This window comes from Anas acuta, chromosome 6 (assembly GCF_963932015.1).
Source record: "Anas acuta chromosome 6, bAnaAcu1.1, whole genome shotgun sequence".
Taxonomy (NCBI): Eukaryota; Metazoa; Chordata; class Aves; order Anseriformes; family Anatidae; genus Anas; species Anas acuta.
The window spans coordinates 39123557-39144536 of NC_088984.1; the positions used below are offsets into that span (position 1 = coordinate 39123557).

At 36.8% G+C, this 20980-nt stretch overlaps 1 protein-coding gene across 6 annotated transcripts in view; it reads left to right on the forward strand.

The window, feature by feature from the left end:
• The window catches only part of AOX1 (aldehyde oxidase 1), a 44265-nt gene that overhangs the window by 20578 nt on the left and 2707 nt on the right, over positions 1-20980 (forward strand). For 5 of the 6 annotated variants that reach the window (XM_068686646.1, XM_068686649.1, XM_068686647.1 and 2 more), the window contains 19 exons: positions 5-97; positions 2071-2240; positions 3561-3687; positions 3818-3940; positions 5111-5207; positions 6087-6211; positions 7248-7381; positions 8060-8147; positions 9257-9343; positions 11015-11206; positions 11506-11733; positions 12502-12597; positions 13298-13426; positions 13921-13995; positions 15560-15612; positions 16218-16332; positions 16976-17041; positions 18345-18533; positions 19911-20078. In XM_068686646.1, the coding sequence (XP_068542747.1) occupies positions 5-97; positions 2071-2240; positions 3561-3687; positions 3818-3940; positions 5111-5207; positions 6087-6211; positions 7248-7381; positions 8060-8147; positions 9257-9343; positions 11015-11206; positions 11506-11733; positions 12502-12597; positions 13298-13426; positions 13921-13995; positions 15560-15612; positions 16218-16332; positions 16976-17041; positions 18345-18533; positions 19911-20078 (2355 nt within the window). Of the gene's footprint in view, positions 1-4; positions 98-2070; positions 2241-3560; positions 3688-3817; positions 3941-5110; positions 5208-6086; positions 6212-7247; positions 7382-8059; positions 8148-9256; positions 9344-11014; positions 11207-11505; positions 11734-12501; positions 12598-13297; positions 13427-13920; positions 13996-15559; positions 15613-16217; positions 16333-16975; positions 17042-18344; positions 18534-19910; positions 20090-20980 lie in introns of all 6 variants that reach the window. The other variant, XM_068686648.1, reaches the window with a different exon arrangement.

Genomic DNA, 20980 nt, shown 5'->3' on the forward strand with positions numbered 1-20980 from the left:
TCAGGACTCTTGCCGCTATCCTGGCATACCTATGGAATATGAGAGTGTCCTACAAGACTTCCAAACCAAAATGCCCCAGAGTATCCAAATATATCAGGCAAGTGATTTTATTTTAAGATTGTACTGTGGTGTGTAAGACTTGGTAAATAATAATAAAAATACATCAAGCATGATCCACAGAGTGAAGCTCAGGTGTAAATTTTCCAAAGGACTGAGGACAACAGGCTCTGAGTCCTTGTTTATAAATGTATCAAAATTGGAAAAACCTTGTCAGTAAAAATAGATTCACATGGATATTCTGACTTCTACACAGTTCACAGAAGGTAAATATGCAAAACAAATTCCATTGTCAGCATGCTTAAACTTGGTATATGGCAGTGTTCAATCCGATTGGAAAAATCTTGGACCAAGATCAGAGACTGAAAATCCCAAGAATATGTTAGTATTCTTTTCTCGAAATATACTTTTCTTAGGCTCTCAGAGGGCTCTGAGCTCTTACTGTAGATTTAGGAAAGAAGATGAAGTTTACGGTGGCTATCTGCTTGAACAGGAGCCTTCAAGGAGAAGTCAGCAGTAGAGGGTAGCAAAGAACAACTCTTGGATTTTCTGATGTTTTTTTTCACAGCCCTTGTGACTAGATCTGGAAAATCCTACAAGGGGTTTTGATCTTTTAATACCATTAATGAAGATGCGAGTAAACATTTCAAGTTTTTAGAAACCTAAAGAAAATTCAAACGAAATGTACGGAAACATTTTTGTTTTGATTTTAGATATTCTTTAGAATAACTTGTTAGTTTTAAATACTTAAATTTGCTCAAGTTATTATCTCCAGCTTCAAAGAAAAGGCACTGTAAACTTACCAATGGGACCAGGACTAAGGGAACTAGTTTTCTGTGGCTTTCAACAATTTATACCCGAGCTACAAGAAAGTGACATAATAGAAATAGATATATTTTTTATTATTCAGATTGGCTGGCACTGAGCAATAATAAAAGATTTAGAAACCCAGGAAATCTGTTTTGTCACTTTAAATTTTTACCTAATATGTGTAAGTGTTTGTCTTCTGCCTGGACTTCTTCATCTGAACCTTATTACACTTTTAAAATCAGAGGGAAAAAGAAGATGGGGGAAAAAAAAACATATCCTGAAAGATAAGTATGGGATAAAGTTGAGATGATTTTGCTGAGACAGCCATTTGAGGAACCTTAGTCATCAAGTGAAAAATGTCTCTTCTTGGCTTTGGACTAATAGCAGAGAACATGTCAGAAAGTGCAGGAGGTATTGAATGTGTAGCAGGAACGTTTGAGTGCTGGAACCCATGGGAGAAAATAGATTTTGAGATCAGAGTAAATCACTAGTTCTAAATGCAGAAAAACGAAAAAGCTAGCAAGATCACTGACAGAAACTGAAAAACTGTTTTGGGAGTGGACAACAATTAGTTGGCATGGCAGAATTGTCTGGCAACAGTAAATTAAGGAAAGACCTAGCAAAATAAGGTTAATAAAGCATGAAATTCATACACAGTTGCAAGGAAATAAGTAATTGCAAGTAAATAAGTGCAAGGAAATGCAAGTGCAAGGAAATGCTTGCAAGGAAATAAGTAATTGTCTCACTGATTTACATTGATTAATTGCAGCCTTTCAATGAGGAAGACAAACTCTATGAACTATTGCAAATAGCTCAAACTGCAACACCACATGCTGGTAAAACACAGAACAGAAACTTGTGAGAGTAATTCAGAAAATTTTCAGAGCCTCATGACACCAATCAATAATTAAAAAAAAAAAAAAAAAGGACTGACGTTTATGTCACTTTGTTGTAAATGATTAAGGAAAAAATACAAGTAGACAAACCTGTGTAATGCTCTTGGAATTGCTTGGAGAAGCAATTTAAAAAAAGAAAAAAAAAAGCTCAGGAGCATCAGTTGAGTCCTTCACCTGTTTTCAATACTGAACCAGAATAGGATAATATGAATAGCTTTCCTTCATCTGATTTTTTAATTAATATAAGAATAGTATGTCAATTTTATATTTTTTTTAACTGTTTGGAGTGTTGTTTTTGATGGCACAGGATGTAGATCAGAGTCAGTCTCCCCAGGATCCTGTGGGACGGCCTATAATGCACCAGTCTGGAATTAAGCATGCAACTGGTGAAGCAGTTTACATTGATGACCTTCCTTCTGTGGATGGGGAGCTCTTCCTGGCTGTAGTCACTAGTTCCAGAGCTCATGCTAAGATTATGTAAGTGTTCAAAGCGTATCTGAAGAAAGTTACTAACGAAATAGTGTCTGGGATTTTTAGAGCAGACTAATGGAGTTCAATTATGTATATGCAAAACAGAACATAAGATTCCCACACTGGCTCAGGTCCTGGAAGCAATACCGTTATTTCAGTAGAAGGCTCTGATTGGATTTATGTATTTTTCCATGTTATTGTCCTAATGTTGTTGAGCTATTTTTGGTAAATGAGCCAGCTTACTTAGAGCTAACCTAGGAACCTCTACATAGAGCTGAGCTATACAGTATGAAGAGACACCTCAACTCAGTTTCAACAACATAGCTTTAAAATCTCAACTCTGTTACAAAAAAAAATAATTGTTCAAAATGTAAGAAGTAACATTGCAATGTTGCAGCAACAAGGTAGCAAGGCTCAGGTAAGTACTTGAAGGAGATGGAAAGACAAACATATTTTGAAAGAAAATTGTTTTCAGTTATGCTTTCATACTGATATACACACAGTTTGTTTAACATTAAGGTACCAGAATGCACATATCTGCATTGTCTACCCAGCATTCAGGCACCAAGATGTGTACCCAGGTGCTGTGGTTGGGATTACTCATGATGACAGAGGACTGTCATTGCTAGCTAGAGTCCCTGTCATATCTCCTGGCCTATTCTTAAGTAGGTAATAGTATGTTGGGTTTAGATATGTTCTTTTTGTACCATCTAGGAGCTGACATCCCCCTTTCATCTCTGTGAGACAGTAGTATTTTGTCAACTCTATACAATGACTTTTATTAAACTGATGCAGTTCAGGCAGTCTAATGGGTCAATGATTTCCCTGCTATGTTTAGAGTATTTTCTAGAAATGGAACAAATTACTAGAGTCTTTGTTGCCTTCAAGGGGCAGCGGCGACCTGGTTCAGGAACAGCACGGCGACCAACCCCAGGCCGCTCGGTCCATCGGCTCACAGACACCAATGTGGTGGATGGCAAATGGCGTTTATTGTCGAGTCACATGGGGTTATATAGCTGAGGCCCATAATGCCACTTCTGCTTGCTTACATCAAAGACCACACGCTGCTGTCCATCAAGGGAGGGGCTCCACCTTTCCGTACAGCGCGACATCTTCTGGCCGCCAGACCCTAACTACCCACAAGTCTTTAATTCCCTTTGACATGCGTTTCTTCCCATGCAACGGGTAGAAGGAAAAGACATGTCTGAACCTATGTTCAGATTCTGGCAATACAAGAAACATACTTCTGTATTGTGTTCCCTGCTTATGTGCAACAGTTTAGTAAAACTAATGAATTATACTTCTATCTTTCCACATCCCGATCAGATCTGTAGATACCTCAGAGGCCCTTAAGGGACCGGGTGTGTTTGATATCATAACAGCTGATGATGTACCTGCTACAAACGAGTTTCACTACTCCAGTGATCCAGAGATTATATTTGCAAGAAACAAGGTTAGAAAGCAATCTTTTTTTAATTTATTTTCTTAATTTCTGTTGTTTTACTTCAGGTCTTTGTAATGGAATTTTACCTGCTGACTCTTAAATTTCTTTATCTTTTGTATGTGTGATGTGTATTTTATAGGTAATTTGTGTGGGTCAGATTGTTTGTGCTGTGGTTGCGGATTCAGATGTTCATGCCAAACAAGCTGCTGCAAAAGTGAAGATAAAGTATGAAGTGCTGGAACCAGTAATCTTGACAATTGAGGTACTAATCACTTCTCTTTTCTCTTGCTTTTTTATTGTTTTATCTATTTAAGTAATGGAAGCATTCCTCACTTGCTTTTTCAAATGTTTTTCTAAGCAAACAAAGTGAACATGAACATCCAATTAAGTAGTCTGTCAGTATCTCTATAGATAACTTTTGAACCATTTGTCTAATTTTGGCCACTTGTGATAGATAGCCAGTAGCCTCAAAGTATTAAGGTCCCACAGATTTCATAATGAACAAACAAAAGGGTAGACAAGAACACTTTTCATGTCCTCAGTAAGAAGAAGGCAATGAGCAAGCACCCTGGTTGTTTCTAATTCTTTTTGTAGCTACCAGCTGGTCAACCAGCATGTATATATGGGCTGAGCAACCAGCCTAATTATCTGTAGCATTTTCTGTCTGTTGATCAGTTAGCAAGCCAACAAAGCTAAGGTGAGTTGTAGGAAATTTTGGAGGAATGTGTGGGAAAAGATGTTAAGGATGTGGAACATCTTAGAAATGTGATGTGGGAGTTATAGGGGGGAATTAAATTTATGTTGGATTAAATGAGATGGATGGAAATAAGGAACAAAGGAAATATTAATGGGGAACCAGCATTAGCTCTGGTAGTCGCTTTGACTTCTTTACATAATGTGTGTGGAGTTCAACAGAACAGTCATTCTGGTACAAAAATAGAAGTAGTCTCTTTTTAAAGACTGGAAAACTACTAAAATTCAATTACAGTAAAAACTCTTAAGGAAATCTTATTAAAAATAAAGCAAATCAAATGTAATAAATTCTACTTTTCTACTTAGTTTTGGGGATATCTTTTCCTCTTAATGGTATTACTCTTTGGATGATGTGATTGCATTCTTACTCTGGGCTCTCCAGGTCACTTGCTAGATGTGTGAAAGGGAAGAGTAGATTGAATGAACTAAATGCAGCTCCTTCAGAAAGTGCTATGATCAGTAACAGGATACATCAGGAAAGAATTCCTGTGACTGAATAGACAAACTCATCCCCCACAAAAAACAGTAAAACAATGAAATGCAGTTGTTCGCTAGCTTTGGTAGCTGGTGACTCAGATCTCTGAAGAGAATTATATTTTTACTGAGTGTAAAATGCTATAATGAACTGAGAACCTTCAAAATACACTAAAAAAAATGTTTCTCTTTTTCTCCACTGCAGGAAGCTATAAAGCACAACTCGTTCTTTGAGCCAAAAAGAAAATTAGAAGAAGGAAATGTTGATCAAGCATTCGAAACTGTTGATGGTATACTTGAAGGTAAATTGCAGCATGTATGATGAGAAGTTGACAGTATTGGGGCTTCCCAGTCCTTCAAGTGCCGGTCTAATTTTTTCAGTGATATCATATAGAGCAATAAGGCCTGAAAAAGCTCTTGGTTGTCAGGAATAAAAGTGTGACTAAACCTAGTAATTTTGAGGTTCTACTGCTACATTCAAGTTTTCTTTATCCTTTGTCCTTGAGACAGAATAATGGAATAATTTAGGTTGGAAGGGGGTAGTCTAGTCCAATCTCAAAGCAGTTCCTGTTAGAGCAAGGTACTCGGTGCCATATCATCAAGTTCTAAAAATCTCCAGGGGTGGATATTCCACAGTCTCTACAAATATCTGTTCCAATGTTTGACTACCTTTGTGGTAACGTTTTCTTATAGTGAGTTGCAATTTCTTGTGTTCATCATTTCTCATCCTTCCACTGTGCACCTCTGAGAACAATCTGGTTCTGTTTTCTCTACACCCTCCCATTAAGTAGTTGTAGACAGCAGTAAAATTTCCCCTTAATCCTTTTCTTATGGCCGAGTAAATTCAGTTCTCTCAGTCTCTTGTACATCATGTGCTCCAGCTTCCCCATCACTGTCTTGACCTGGTCCACTACATTGATGCTTTTTTAAATTTAATATTGTCAACATTTGTAGTCAACATTACTCTGCTATTTACGTATTTATATATAAACATTCAAGTTCTGTTGATGTCAATGGAACAATATCATTTAAACCTGCAGAGTCTGATTTGTGTTTTTATTTTAAATGCTGTTCCCTCACACAAGATGCATCAGTAGATTTGACACTGAATACCATAATTTATGTGATGATGGACAGGTGTTTTTTTTCTGGTAACGCTTGTGTTTTTCTCATTGGATCAGGGGAGGTTCACATTGGGGGACAGGAACACTTTTACATGGAGACTCAGAGTGTCCTTGCTGTTCCAAGAGGAGAGGATAAAGAAATGGATCTGTTTGTGTCAACACAGCATCCAGCATTTATCCAGGTAAAACATTCTCAGAGAAAGTGGTTGAACCTGTGACAGTTGAGCTCTGAGTGTGGTTTACAAATCAGTCTTACCAATTTAGAGACAGTGGGAACAGAAAGTTGCACATCTGGATTATGCAACAGAAGCTGCTTTGTAGTACTGCAGTATAATGATGTACACTGACCACTCTGCTGTGAGGATGAAGAAGTAAAAGTCTCTCATTCTACCTTAAACAAAGTATATCATGCCCCACTAATGTACGTGTGAGAAACTCCCTGTGGAGTGCTGAGGATCCTTCATCTCCATTAGCTTCTATTGAGGTCAGGAGCAGTCAGCACCCTGCAGAGTCAGTCTGCTGAGGGAGTAAAGTAACTCAAACAGTTGTAGGAAAGATTGCTGTTCCATGCCAAAATGATAAAGCAAACTCTGACATAATGTATGGTCTGCATGGCAGTAGCTATGGTGAATGAAATTGGTAGTATTTCAGAGCAAACAGTGGTATTTTGTGTTCAAAGCACTTTTTTTGTTTCCATTACCATATGCTGCTAATAGCCAAGAAGCATGAAGAACTTTCTGTCTGAGAAAATGATGGATATTATAGATTTGAAGCAAGAACGTTCCAGACACTAAGATATTAGTTTATTTAAATATATATATATTTATTAAAATTATCCTCAGATTTATGCTTTTATTAATACAAATAATTAAACTAATATTTTTTTTTTGGTATATGAAGCTTCTCACATTTTACATAATTAATTTCAAGGGTATATTCTTCACTTCTGTCCATGACCACTTGACAGTATCCATGGCAGACATTTTGAAGTCAAACACTGTTGAGTGTTTCTTGTTCTCTTTGATTGTTTTTTTAACTTGGGATAAAGGAAAAATCTTATAAGCTGATTTATTAAAACAAAACAAAAAAAAACAAAAACAAAAACATCTATGTAACCCTTTTCTAGAAAAAAATATTTTTAGAGCTAACCTGTAGGCTCAGTTGGAGCTGAAAGTGGGTCCTGATAACTGGTGTAAAAGCTGAAAACTGTTTTTACAGGAGATGGTAGCTGCAAGTTTAGGTGTTCCAGCCAACAGGATCATGTGCCATGTTAAACGAGTTGGTGGAGCTTTTGGTGGGAAAATCCTGAAAGCTGGTTTACTGGCGTCAGTTGCTGCAGTGGCAGCAAACAAGTAGGTGTGATGTGTGTGTGTTGGGATATGAAGAGAAAATTGTGTGAAGAAGATTTACATTTTGTCTAAAATGCTTTCTCCTTCTCCAAAGTTGCTAGCTAAAAAATCATAAAATCCTGACTGTTTACATTTTGTGAGACTGTTCAATATATTTGTTTGCTTTGTTTTGTTAGACTGCTTAAGTTTCAGTAAGCAGCTCTAGCCTCAGTTAAGATGAATGGACTTGAGGAAACTGCAGGTAGTATAAGCTATAAATATTCTTGAAATGACTGACAATTTTAAAAGGACTGGTCCCTAAATGCTGAAGCTTTGTATATGCATTCAAACCATGACAACCATCCAGAAGTGAACTTCTGGATCTTGCTATACTAGTGGAAGACTTCATCAGTAGAACTTCTATTAGGTCACTTTGGTTCAGTCTTAAAATTGAAATGACAATTTTTTCTTCAGAAATTTGTACTGACTTATGTCATTGGCTTTCAAGATGTAAAATGAAAATTCGGATATGATTGTAATTGTAAAATAATATGAACTAGGCCTTAAGTGCATAGCCTATTAAAGTTAATTTTGATCTGAATGCATGCTTACATCTGGATTCATAATGAACAGAACACATTAATATTGTTAATAGCATCTCTCATGTTGTCTGAAAACCTCATTTTTCTTTTGTTAATTTAGAACTAACAGAGCTGTCCGTCTTATTCTGAGCCGGGGGGATGATATGTTAATTACTGGTGGCCGACATCCTTTTATTGGCAAGTATAAAGTGAGTGCCATAGGAAATGAGTAAAAAAGCACCTGTTAATATTCTGTGAATAAGAATTTCAGTGTTGCTGGTTAATATTTGTTCTATTAATTAAAATAATTTTAAAACTATTAGCCAAGAAACCAAGAGATAAAGTTGTTTTACAACCTGTCTCTGCTTCTGCTTCTAACACTGCAGGGTTTTTTTGTTGTTTTTTTTTCTGCTCCATTCCTGTCCTCCTTTCATAGCTCTTTCTGTCTTTCTTCCTGGAGACTGGAAGACAAGCTAGGTTAGACTTCTTCTGAAAAGTTTATTTTTAACTGTCCATCTGGTTAAGTTCACAAAAAGGAGCAGCTAGTTTTTTCACAGAAATAGTGTGTACAGCAAAAGTTACCATAAGGAAGAAATTTCTCTCTTACCTGCTCATGCACTGTCATGTCATAACAATTCATTAGGTTAAGTTTTGTCTCCTTTTCTGTCTCTAATACATAGGAAAAGTAAAAGGGGTTGTATAAGATACATCCCTGAAGATGAAAATGAGCTGTAGCTCATGATGAGAATTCAGCAGCTATCATTAATCTAAACAGCTGAAAAGAGTTGTAAAATAAACAACATTTTTTCATTAAGACAAGCAAATGTCTTGCTGCAATTGCCATCTATTCTTATAGTTAGAGAGGGATTTGACTTTGTCTACAGTGAACATTCCTAGATGATACAGCCATCTGTATAGCCACAGCCTACCTGGGCAGCCTGCTCTAAGGAACCTGCTTTGGCACAGGGGTTGGACCCAATGATCTTTAGAGGTCCCTTTCAGCCCCTGCAATTCTGTGATTCTGTGATCTGTTGAGCAACACACAGGAAGCCACTGAGTTTCTCTGCTTCTTCCTTCCCCAGCGGGCTTCTTGTATGCCGTACCTGTAAGGATCGCAGATGTCAGTTAGGAAAAACAATGCTTAGGAACATACTTTCTTTTTCTCTTGCCCTTTTACTGTTTAAGTGAATGTTTCTCAGAAATCAACTGTGCACTACAAGCCTGATGGAGTGGCTTATATTCATTTGCAAAATACACAAGCACCAAGGAAATAAATGAATGTCAAAAATCTAAGAAGGTTATTGTTGATTCATTGTAGGTTGGCTTCATGAATGATGGAAGGATCAGAGCTGTGGATGCCAAATATTACGTTAATGGAGGATGCACCCCTGATGAATCTGTCCTGGTAAGGATATTATAAGTTGATGAATCTTAAAACATGAAGGAATCATTAAATGGAAAATGACAAATGCCATATTTCTTTGCACAGGTATAGTGTTACTCATACAGTCTTTTGCTTTAAGGACTGCATGTTGCTAGAAGATCTTCACCTAGCAGTTTACTTTTCCTTATTCCATTCAGTGAACTGCTATACTACTTTTTGGTATTTTTCTACACATTCACTTCATGCATGGTTTCTCAGGCTTATTTTCCTATTACACGCATCAGATAACAATATGTTCCTTCTAAAATACAAAGTACATACATTTGTGCCTGCTTGAAGTTTTGTGTCTACAAAGCTGAGAAGACCTTCCCTAATCTTCAGAAAATAATCATAGTGATAATTGTCCTATTACTGGCTCTATCCATTTCTGTACTGGGTTTGCACGTAACATGCTGTATACATCAGTTCCTTACTTATAGGTCTGCAAACTAACAAATGTCACTTGCTTTAATATCATTCACTACGTATTTGTGCTTGCATAGGCTATTCTAGCAATAAGTTAAACATTTTTTTGAGGTCACTGCCTCTCTGGGTTACTGCCCTGCCTGGCAGTATTTTCTGTGCTCTGAAATCTGTCAGTACAACTGTCTATACTATTGCTGCCTAGCTTGTTTCTGAAAAAATGACCTGCTTTAGGAAAGTAATCCATAATTAAAAGCACCAAGATTAGAACAGACATTTCTGGGAAGAAACTTTGGCATAGGTTAGAGTTGTAATACAACTATATAACAAGTCTATAATGGTTGTTGTAGTAACAACAAAAACATGCCCCTGTTTTATCCCACAAATTACTAACATTTTTTTAAGTGAAAAAATACCATTATATGACACTCTTCATCTGCAGTTACTATAACAAAACTCTCTCCTATTCATATACAGAAATATTTTGGAGTTTACTGTTTAAAGCTTGGTGAAAACAGTAGGAATACAGGGTTAGATTTACCATTCTGAGTAGTCTACTTAATATTGAAATATTGATGAGTGACCTCATCATGAGGCATCAAAACATTTTTAACTTATTTTGATACTGAGTCATAGAAACTAATTTAGAGATACCTAATACAGGATTTCTCTTTTCTTGTGTTGTTGTCTGTCACATGAAACCTCTTAAAAGCAACTAGATAAACAAAACCTACACATAAGAACCAGAAGACACAATAGACCATAGAATATATGTTTTCTGGTGGAACTAAGCACTAACTGGGAATTTTCATATGATGTGATAATTCAGAATGTTTTCATCAGTTCCTTTCACAGCTCCTGTTGCTTTAAATCTAGTCTGCTTGGTTTTAGTTCTATATGGCTTTTGATATCAAAGTAGGAGCAAAACCAGTCTTAAAAAGAATGAATTACCAGTTTAATCTTTATCTACTAAGCAGCTACTGGCACTCAACTACTAGTATCAGCTGTGTTCTGTGAGTATCAGAATAACTGAAATATACTATGCTACTTAAGAAACGAGTGAAAAAAATATGTATGTGTCAATCATTAGTAGTAAGAATACTTACAGAAACCTAATTTCAAAGCTAATTGTGTCAAGTTAGTTCTTTCTGAGATGAGGAAGATTTAAATGTGCATCTGAAAGAAGCACTGTTCTAACATTTATCTATACCTGCTTGTTCTATATTTCAGGTAGCAGAAGTATCCTTATTAAAAATGGACAATGCATACAAGATTCCCAACTTGAGATGCTCGGCTTACGCCTGCAAAACAAACTTGCCATCAAACACAGCATTTCGAGGGTTTGGCTTTCCCCAGTCAGCACTGGTGACGGAAACTTGGATAACAGACATTGCAGATAAAACTGGTTTATCACCAGAAAAGGTGACAATATAAAAGCATCTCCTCTCCTGAAATGACATCTATGAAGTTAAAATATCCTTTGGATTAGCTCAAGTCATTTCTAAATCAAACATAATTTGTGCTAAAATTCTATTTTCTTAATAATGTCTGATTGCTGCATGAGTTTGCATACTCTTGCAAACTGAACCAAAGTGGTAACCGTTCAAAAAATATATGATAATCTAGACTAGTTGTCTTCTAGCCCTCCCTCTCCCCTCTGAAATGGTCAGTCTGCCTATAATATGATTGGATTGTGGTATCTGTTAATCTTATTATTTCAGATTAGGGAAATAAATATGTATAAGGAAGATGAGCAGACACCCTTCAAACAAAAGTTTGATCCGCAAAACTTAGTACGGTGTTGGAACGAATGTATGGAGAAATCTGCATACCACAGTAGGAAAACAGCTGTCGAGGAATTTAACAAACAAAATTACTGGAAGAAAAAAGGGATTGCCATTGTTCCAATGAAGTTTCCATTTGGACTAGGCACACGTTATCTTTCCCAGGTTAGTTTCTTTAAAGAAAAAATGAGCTAAACTTTTCATCCATAGAAGATTGCAGCTACTCTACTTTAAAATACAAGACAAAAGTGTTATCTTTCTACTTCTGGAAAACTACTGTCCTCCTAATGATTGTTCCCAGGAGGGTACACTAGCTTCCAGCTGTCTTCAGTTTGAGTTCAAAGTTGTTTGGTCTTTAGGACCCAGGCAGCTTAGACCCTGCCAGCCACATCTCTTGTGATGTGATATAGTTGAAAGACTTTAATGAAGAGTATTTTAGGACTGATGACAAAAATCTTATTGGATAAGTTGTCCACTTTAGACATAGCTCTGAGCTTACTCTTTCTGATCATGGGGTTACTATGGGATCTTATACTTAATCCTTTCAAGTCATCAAAGAGTAAATTTAAGGAAGAAAAGGAGGGCAGTAATATTTTTGGTCTATGTATTTTGTTTAATGTAGCTGTTCAGGAAATGAAATTTGCAGCTATTTGCATATACAGCTATTAATGAGGGAGGTCTTGCAGCTTCCTTTGGAACCATTGAGGTTCTGTTGCCAGGTCTAGTTTTATGTGAGGATCTAGCAACAGGAAAAGCAGACTTCCAAAGATGTGTATTGTTTTGTTTTGAAGCTTATTATAGGGGAACAGCAGGGACTAACATTCCTAATTTCTCTTACTATTCAAAAGCATTAAACAAAAAAGGCTTTATTTTTTGATCCATTAATTCATCACTACATACAAAACATTTTTGTTTTGGTTTGTTTGGTTTTAGGCTGCTGCTCTTGTTCATATTTATACAGATGGATCTGTGCTTTTGACACATGGTGGAATTGAATTGGGACAGGGTATTCATACAAAAATGATCCAGGTAACAGATTATCCAAACAAATATTACCTTGTGCTTTATCTGTTGTATAGATAAAGAGTAGGAAGATTATCCTCTTGGTTATTTAGTCTACTGGTAGGACAGCTCCTTCATCAGCATAGCCACTGCTGCTTTGCATCGATAGAGTTAAAAAGTAAAGATGCTCTCTTAAAGAGTCATAGGGACAGCAGGAAGAGGAATTTTTTATTATTATTTTTAATTATTCCAGTTATATGTGAAGAGGCTTATTAGAAATAAGATATTTTGGGTCTGGTCCCATATAACCCATGGTAAAAACAAATAAATGAAGACAGTCTCTATTCAGATTATCTGTTTTATTATCATCTTCGTTGAATTCATAATTAAGACATGATCTATAAAGATAATAATGAAATTGAGGAAAGTTTGGGATCTGGGAATGCATAATTTACCCTAAATCATACAGGATTTAAGCAGCAAAATCTGGGACTGAATGTTGGACTCCAGAATCTCAGTCCAGAGTTTGAGTGCAGTAAAAACATTGCTTTTTAGTTCTGCATCTTTGTACTGACAAACATGGCAGAATAATTACACATGGAGGTTAGAAGAGGAACTTGCTAAAACATTGTCTTTCTTTGTACTGCTGACTTCTAGCAAGTACTGGGGGGAGCAGTTGGAATGTTTGGAATGTTTCTGAAACTGTATGTTCTGCTTCCTGAAACAGGTTGCTAGTAGGGAATTGAACATTCCTATGTCATATATTCACTTCCGTGAAACAAGCACAACAACTGTTCCTAATGCATGTGCTTCAGTTGGATCTGCAGGGACAGATGTCAATGGCATGGCTGTGAAGGTAAAAAGTTTAGTCTAACAAAACACCCTATTCCTCGTGGTATTGAATGCCTGCCATACTAAGTATTAGTGATCCCATGGAAACTGCTTGAGATTACTAACAATACCACTGGAGATTGCCAAGAAGAAACATGAATTGTTGGTAACTTCTCGGTAACAGTGCTTATGAAGTTCCAGAATGTGACCTGAAATTTCCCCTTAAAAGGCTTATGTTTGACAAAATCCTTGCTTCATCAGACAGAAGCTAACTAGTCCAATACAAATCCTACATTATGTTCCTGTTCTAAATCCAATTCATATTGATTCCAACCCTTGTAACTCATGCCTTTTTGAGGTTTGTGTTTATACAGTTAAAATGGCATGTCCTGCCATACTTTAAGATGACAGTGAAGCATATATTAACTAAATACTACCCAGAGCATGTCTTAAATAGTATTTTATGTGCCAAACTTGTGTTTGTTAATCTTCTGTTACTTTATTCTGACTTCTCATTAGGACGCTTGCCAAACCCTCATGAAACGCTTGCAGCCTATTATCAACAAGAACCCAAAAGGAAACTGGAATGATTGGGTGAGAGACATGAATTCTACTAAATGTGTTTTTGTGCTTGCAGAAACTATGACGTATGGATTGCTGTCCATTGGTCTTCTCAGCCTGATAATCTTAAAAATAAAAGCTGCATAAATAGGTTGATTTAGAGTATTTGAGATGTAGGTAGTTTGTTTAGATATCCCCGGATTATATCTAGTTTGTTTAACAATCCCCAGATCATATCTAGTTGGAAAGGAGGGGAAGCTATCTGTGAAGTCACATTTGGAGGTACTGAAGTTTTTAAGGTACAAAAAATACCAGCTTGTGTAATAATGTGGCCAACCCCAGCTTGCACTCAGAGAAACTATTGCAAAAAGATTGTCAGGTGTACAGTGTTGGTTTTCCTTCATGGTTTTTATTTATTTTTACCAAATCACTAAACAGAAGCATTTTCAACCTCATCCTTCCGTTTGCCTGCTTTGCACAGTGAATCGGCGGGGGGGGAGGGGGGAAGTATCAGGAATACTTGTTCCCATTGCTACAATATGTAATTCATTATAGTATCAATTGCATTTGCAGTAAGGCACTACAGAAGTAGTGCTAAAGCACTACTAAAGCTAAATTTATATTAATAGCTTCCGTCTAGTGCCCTCTTGAAATGGGAATAGAATTTTAAGACAAGACATTTTCTTAACTAAAAGTTGTCTGCTCTATCACCTATTTCTATAAAGATATGGCTGTGAATCTAGCTGCATTGGTATGTTAGAGGAAAGCCTGTTTGTTACTTCTGCTTGCTCAGTATTATTTGATATCACCAGCCTAATGAAAATGACAATCCCTACCTTGAGGCATTTACAGATCCAGTGTGCTAGGGTGTTTCTGTTCAAGGGATTAAACACAATAGCAACTGCAAAAAAATGTAAATACTTTCTTGTCAGTATTAATTCCTAGCAGTAGCAATTAATGTTGTAATACCTGTGGTAGCTTCGTAACTGACAGCTATGTATGCAAAATAAAATCCATCACTTCTCTAATAGGTGCCAAATCAGCTTGGATAATTCAGACATATTCAAAATATTAGAAGAAATAGCTGACATAAGAAATAATATTAATCTATGTAGAGAAATAATTTTATGTCTTGCAAAGTCAGTAAATTGTAATTAATATATTAAAGAACTTCTTGACTTGCAAACTACATAAATCTGTCAGAACAGTCACTGTGAAAGGAGGTAGACTTAGGACTTCATTTTTAAGCTACTGGCAGAAGAACACTGTAAAGAGCATTTCTCTTGTCAGCTGTCATTTTTGTGCAGATAGGTCATGCAGATCTTTTGTCTCAGTGACATATCACCCAGACCTGTTCAACTGGCAAAGATGAACCCATTTTATTCAATCTGAGCAGTAAAATCAAGAAGGACCCTTTCTGACTCTAGTGTTACCATTCAGTAAGAATTACCCCTGTTAATAGGTCTATTCCTGCAAGAATTACCAAAAGAATTGATGTTGCTCTTCCAAAGACAGTTTAGTTCTACAGTCTTAAGGGATCATGTGCAACTAAGTGTCTATTTCCTTGGTTTACGACAAAACATGCTATATTTTACAGATCAAAGAAGCTTTTGAACAGAGTGTGAGTCTTTCAGCTACTGGTTACTTTAGGTAAATTATTTTTGTTCTTTTAAAATGCATGGTTATAAAAAAAAAAAAAAAAAGGACTATTTCTGAAAATACAAATTCAGTAGATAAAACATCCTGTCCAATGGTTCTTCTTAATGGTTGAGCTTATATTTTATGTAAGTTCTGATTTGTGAAGGGGTTGGAATATTAAGTGCAAGTGATAATTTATGTCTGGCCCTTTGTGGACTCCAGAAAGCATAAAGAGAATATTTCATCCCGTATTTGGTCCATGATTCTTCCATTACAAAACCAGGAAGCATTGAGGAAGTGACTGCCGCACATAACAGCAACTGTGCAAATTGGGATATAGTTTATTTACTGAAGCTATTTTGCTATAAACTATAAATTTTGTTGTACTACACCTTATTAACATTTTTCTCCCTAAAACATGATCACACTGAGTTGCACAACAGGGAAAAAAAAAAAAAGTGACAGCACCAGAACATGCATTTGGTATTGGCAACCAGGTGCACCTGTTATTTTAGATTTCACTTGAAATAGGTTCAGACTTTCAAGTGCTCTTCTTTTCACGTGCTTTGTCGTGATACAAACATTCAGTAGTCATTGTGGACTTACTTTTCCATCAGAGGTTACAATGAAAACATGGATTGGGAGAAAGGGGAAGGACAGCCATTCACATACTTTCTTTATGGAGCTGCTTGTTCAGAGGTTGAAATTAACTGTTTAACAGGAGATCACAAGGTAATAACTGCGTATTATTTAAATTTGGAAATAATGTGAATAATGTTCCTCTAAACTTGTTTGCATCACTGGATGCTCCAACAACCGTTCAGGTTTTGCATGAATAAATCACCTGTTTTCATACGTTAATATACATGTATATATCAATAATATGAAAGCAAATGAGACATGGAGCAGAATGACAGCTATGCAACATAAAGTGGTTTCTGGCACATCTGTATTAATATTATACAGGTTCACCTTTTGGGTTGCAGCAGACACCTGATGTTCTCTGCCTGTTCTCTCCTTGTTAGTAAGCAAACCAATTACAGCAGAATGAAATATTCTATTTTTAGGCTCTTTACCATCTAGAAAGGTAGATGTCATAGCATGCTGATCATACACCCATTACGTGTACTTATTTCCTTGTGAAATGTGAAAAATCTGAAAAGGCTAGCTGAGACTAAAATTCCATTAAAACTGAGACAATCCCATTTTGCTTGTAATGGGATATTAGAAAATACTCTGAAATTGTGTGTGTGGAAGGGCATGTTTTTAAGTCCATATTATTTTACTGAGTAGTCACTGTAACCTATATTGTTACATCTAATGCCTCTGCACTGTCCATCTCTCTCAGTAATATGACATTGAATTTTATTGACAGAACCTCCAAACAGACATTGTTATGGACATTGGGTGCAGCATAAATCCAGCTGTGGATATAGGACAGGTATGTGCCAATGATTTCTTGCTGTCTTATTTCTATTTAACTGATAGTCTTATCTGAAGTGAATATTAATCACAGGTGATGCTACAAGATCCTTTAGTTGTAGTTTGTCCTCATCTGAGTCAATGTCAGAGCTCTTGTAGATGTCAATACAGCCTGAGTTTTATCTATGACCTCCGATGTCAGCCTGTACTACTTCCTGTGTTCATACATGCCCACTATCTGCTGGACTCAAGTTCTGTTTGTCATTTGCAGTCTCCAAATTCTCATGTTGTTTGATCAGACTTCCTACCTGATAGCAGGGTGTTATAAATGAAGATACAACTCAGTCTGAATTTAGTAATATTTATAAAAGGCAAGTAAACAGCACTGGGTGCGCGAGGAGTCTATGCTCTGCCAACATGCACACCCAACCGTCGAACTATATAGAACATTGCTTTTACATATTCATAAGAAACCCGAGTATGCATATACACATGTATGACCTATCCCCGCTTTGTATTATAATTAGTATTTTCACAAACTCCTCCTTTTGGCACCTGCACAGTGTCTCTTGGTGGTGGTCGTTGCGGTCATGGGGATGAAGACTCACAGTTCCCCCCCATCACCACTAGCAACCTGTTGTTCCTGGATCTCGTTCAGATCACAGGGGTGGCTTTGACTGCTTCCCTCTTCTAACATGCTATGCTATCCACAAGGTTCCCGAAAGCAACAAAATGTGATCGACACCAACCCATGCGAGGCCGTCTTTTCAAGGGTTAACGAAATGCGGGAAACCATGCTAATAATATGATTATCATATAACATTAAACAACAAATTTTAACAGTTTCAACAAGCAACCCCCCCCAGCAACTCCCATGCCTTACTGGCATGAGAACAAGCAACCTCCCTCTAAACTCCTTACATTCCTGATGGCCTCATCATTAAGAGTCTGATGTTATCACCAACTATGGGTCTTGCCGACCCCCATGGCCACACTCCCACATCTCCCCCTTCTTTATTAATATCAGCCATCTTCTTGACACAAATTATTACTCTATATATCACAAGGGAGACACCTTTTTTCATTGCAGGCTGGGCCACAGACTTCATCAGTTCAACATGGATGCACTAGTCTCTCTGGTAGGAAAGAAGCGCGTAAAAGCTTTTCCCATTATGTTAGCCACAAAATGTTGAAGAATCCCCATAGGCAAGAAAGAAAGAAATTTCTCCTAAGAGCTAGCGATACAAATCTTTTTTTAACAAAGTTTTATGTATTTTTATCAAACATGAGTACGTAAATACTGTATCTTTTCTTATTGAAAGATTGAAGGTGCCTTTGTTCAAGGAATTGGACTTTATACAATGGAAGAATTGAAGTACTCTCCAGAAGGAGTACTCTGTACTCGGGGTCCAGATCAGTATAAGATCCCTGCTGTTTGTGATATTCCGGAACGGTTTAGAGTTTCCCTGCTGTCATCTTCCCAAAATCCTTATGCCATCTATGCATCCAAGGTAAGCAAATCATCACAAAGCTTGATTCTTAGATCCCAGGACAATCAGAAAAATTACTCAGCTATAAAACGTATATACACTTTCGGTTCTTTTTTAGCATTTCAAACAGATCCCCATGCAATTGTATTATTTTTTGGCTTCAAGGAAGCTGGTGTGAAAAGACATAATGCTGCGTATCTTTTATGGCTTGCAAGTAGTAATTTTAGTATTTCATTAACAGGGCATACACAGAAGCTGCAAGATCAATTTAAAACCATACTTTTAAAAATGTGGTGATAAACTGAAGGGATAATAGAATAGAATAAAAATGACTAACGAGTTGATAGGGAAAACATGACAATGAGACTGTGCATCTTACATGTGGTAAGCAATAAGAAATAGGAGTGTATATGTATTTATGTATGAGATTGGCTCAGGCATTCAGCTGGTATAATCATTGCTTTAATATACAGCAGCAAATATTCTGGTCAGTTGCATGTGAGTACTAATGATAAATTCAAGGTGAAGCTAATTCTGCAAAAATTCAGGTATTTTAGGTATTAGGTATGTTTTTAGAATTCATTAAAATAAAACAGCATGACATGAAGGAAAAGCATATTTTAAGGTGAAAGTTAAACAACAAATAGGTTCTTTAAAATTATTTAAAGGTGTCTTTAATACATAATGAGATTTTTTTAAAACTTGTCTAGGTTAATTAGTTACATATTTGATTCTAGAGAGCTGACACTAATATCCATCTTCAAACAGCTTTTATCCTTTCCTGTGAACATATCTCCTATGATTATCTGTAGAATTCACTGCAAGAAATTGTGATTCTTCTTCATGCACGCAGCATGGTCGGGGAAGACATTTGGTTCTCAGATTTTAGCAAGGAGATAGATTCCATTGTAATATTCCAATATAATTCAGATTAAAATAATCAATGCCTTAGCAGAGAGAGGACTCTGAAAGGGTGGATTTGACCTGCTTTTGAGATAACGTAGAAATGCAAATCTCATGTCTATAACGATGAGAGGATGTCAAGCCCACTGAGGTCAGTGTTGTTTGTCTGCAGGGAATTAGCATGAGTTCAGAGTGTTTTTTAGTTGTACCTGTACTTGGGTTCAGATTGTTTTAATTTTATCTGTCAGTTATCCTAAATTTCAGCATATCAAGGAGCCAAAAAGATTCTGAAATCAATAGCCAGTATTTGAAAGCAACTTCTTTAGATCTCGGGAAGCATCAAACAGCAGCAGACTTGGTGTGATTGAAGCCTGCTTCCACTAAATCTAAGAAAAACTAAAGAACGAAACAGTTTTTGAGTCACTGACTTCTAAGCTTTTTAGCTGCTATAGATACGCCATGTATTCCTCTCATTTGCTCTTTTTTTTTTTTCAGGGGATAGGCGAGGCAGGACTGTTCTTGGGATGCTCTGTGTTCTTTGCTTTGAGAGATGCGGTAACTAGTGTGAGGAATGAAAGAGGACTGAAGAAGACCTTCGCAATGAACAGCCCTCTGACTGCTGAACAAATACGAGCAGCCTGCACAGATGACTTTACTAAGATGGTAATAGGAAGGTGGGGGCATCTGTTTAAGTATCTCTGGGTAAATAGGACCTATAGCTTTTGGCACCTCTGAATGGTGAAGTGCCTAATGATGTCTCCAACTAGTTGTGCTTTGTATACAGCAGCATCGTACTTCTCCTTCCTTTGAAGGCTCTTTCTCATTGAAATATCTGGTAACAGGTCTCACTCAAGCAAGCTATCCAGTGAATGCTTGAAAGCACTGTACTGGTATTTCCCTGATTTTGTATAATTTTCACCCCCCGCCCCCTCCTAAAACTTAATAATTTTACAGCCCTTCCCTTCCTGAAACCTATTCCTTTCATCCATATGGTGAATCCAATAGAGGTTTAAATAGTTACTATTATCAACATGCAATGAATGCTAGATCAGTCTCCAACCAGCTTCAGTCTTCTTCAAGGTGTTTTCCCCAACTGCCTTGCATGCTGGCACTATTACCTCATTCGAGTACTCCTTCCTATGTCCAGTATTCTGGGAGTAAAAGTAATTCCCTCAGAACTAACAAAAGAATACAGAAGAAAAACAAATGAGGTGATATACTTTTTGTATAATGTTGATACTTCAGATTACATGTTTTCTGCAACTGTTCACTGTAGTCATATTCCCACTGCTATTGCTATTCTTTTTCTGTGTATGTTTAGATTTAGTATATAAAATTTGTGAAGCAAGGTCCTTGCCAGAGTATACATCCGTACTGTGCCTTGAACCTCTGCGGCTCTGGCAAGGAAATTTCTGAGCTCTCATATATGGACTACTCCCATAGTATTCCATAGTATTTCCGTGGTTATGGTGATTCAAAGATGAAGGCCGAAATTTCCTTAAGTGGTATATTCTTTATTGCAGCGCTGGATGCACGGGGGATCTCTCCACCTATCGTGCATACCC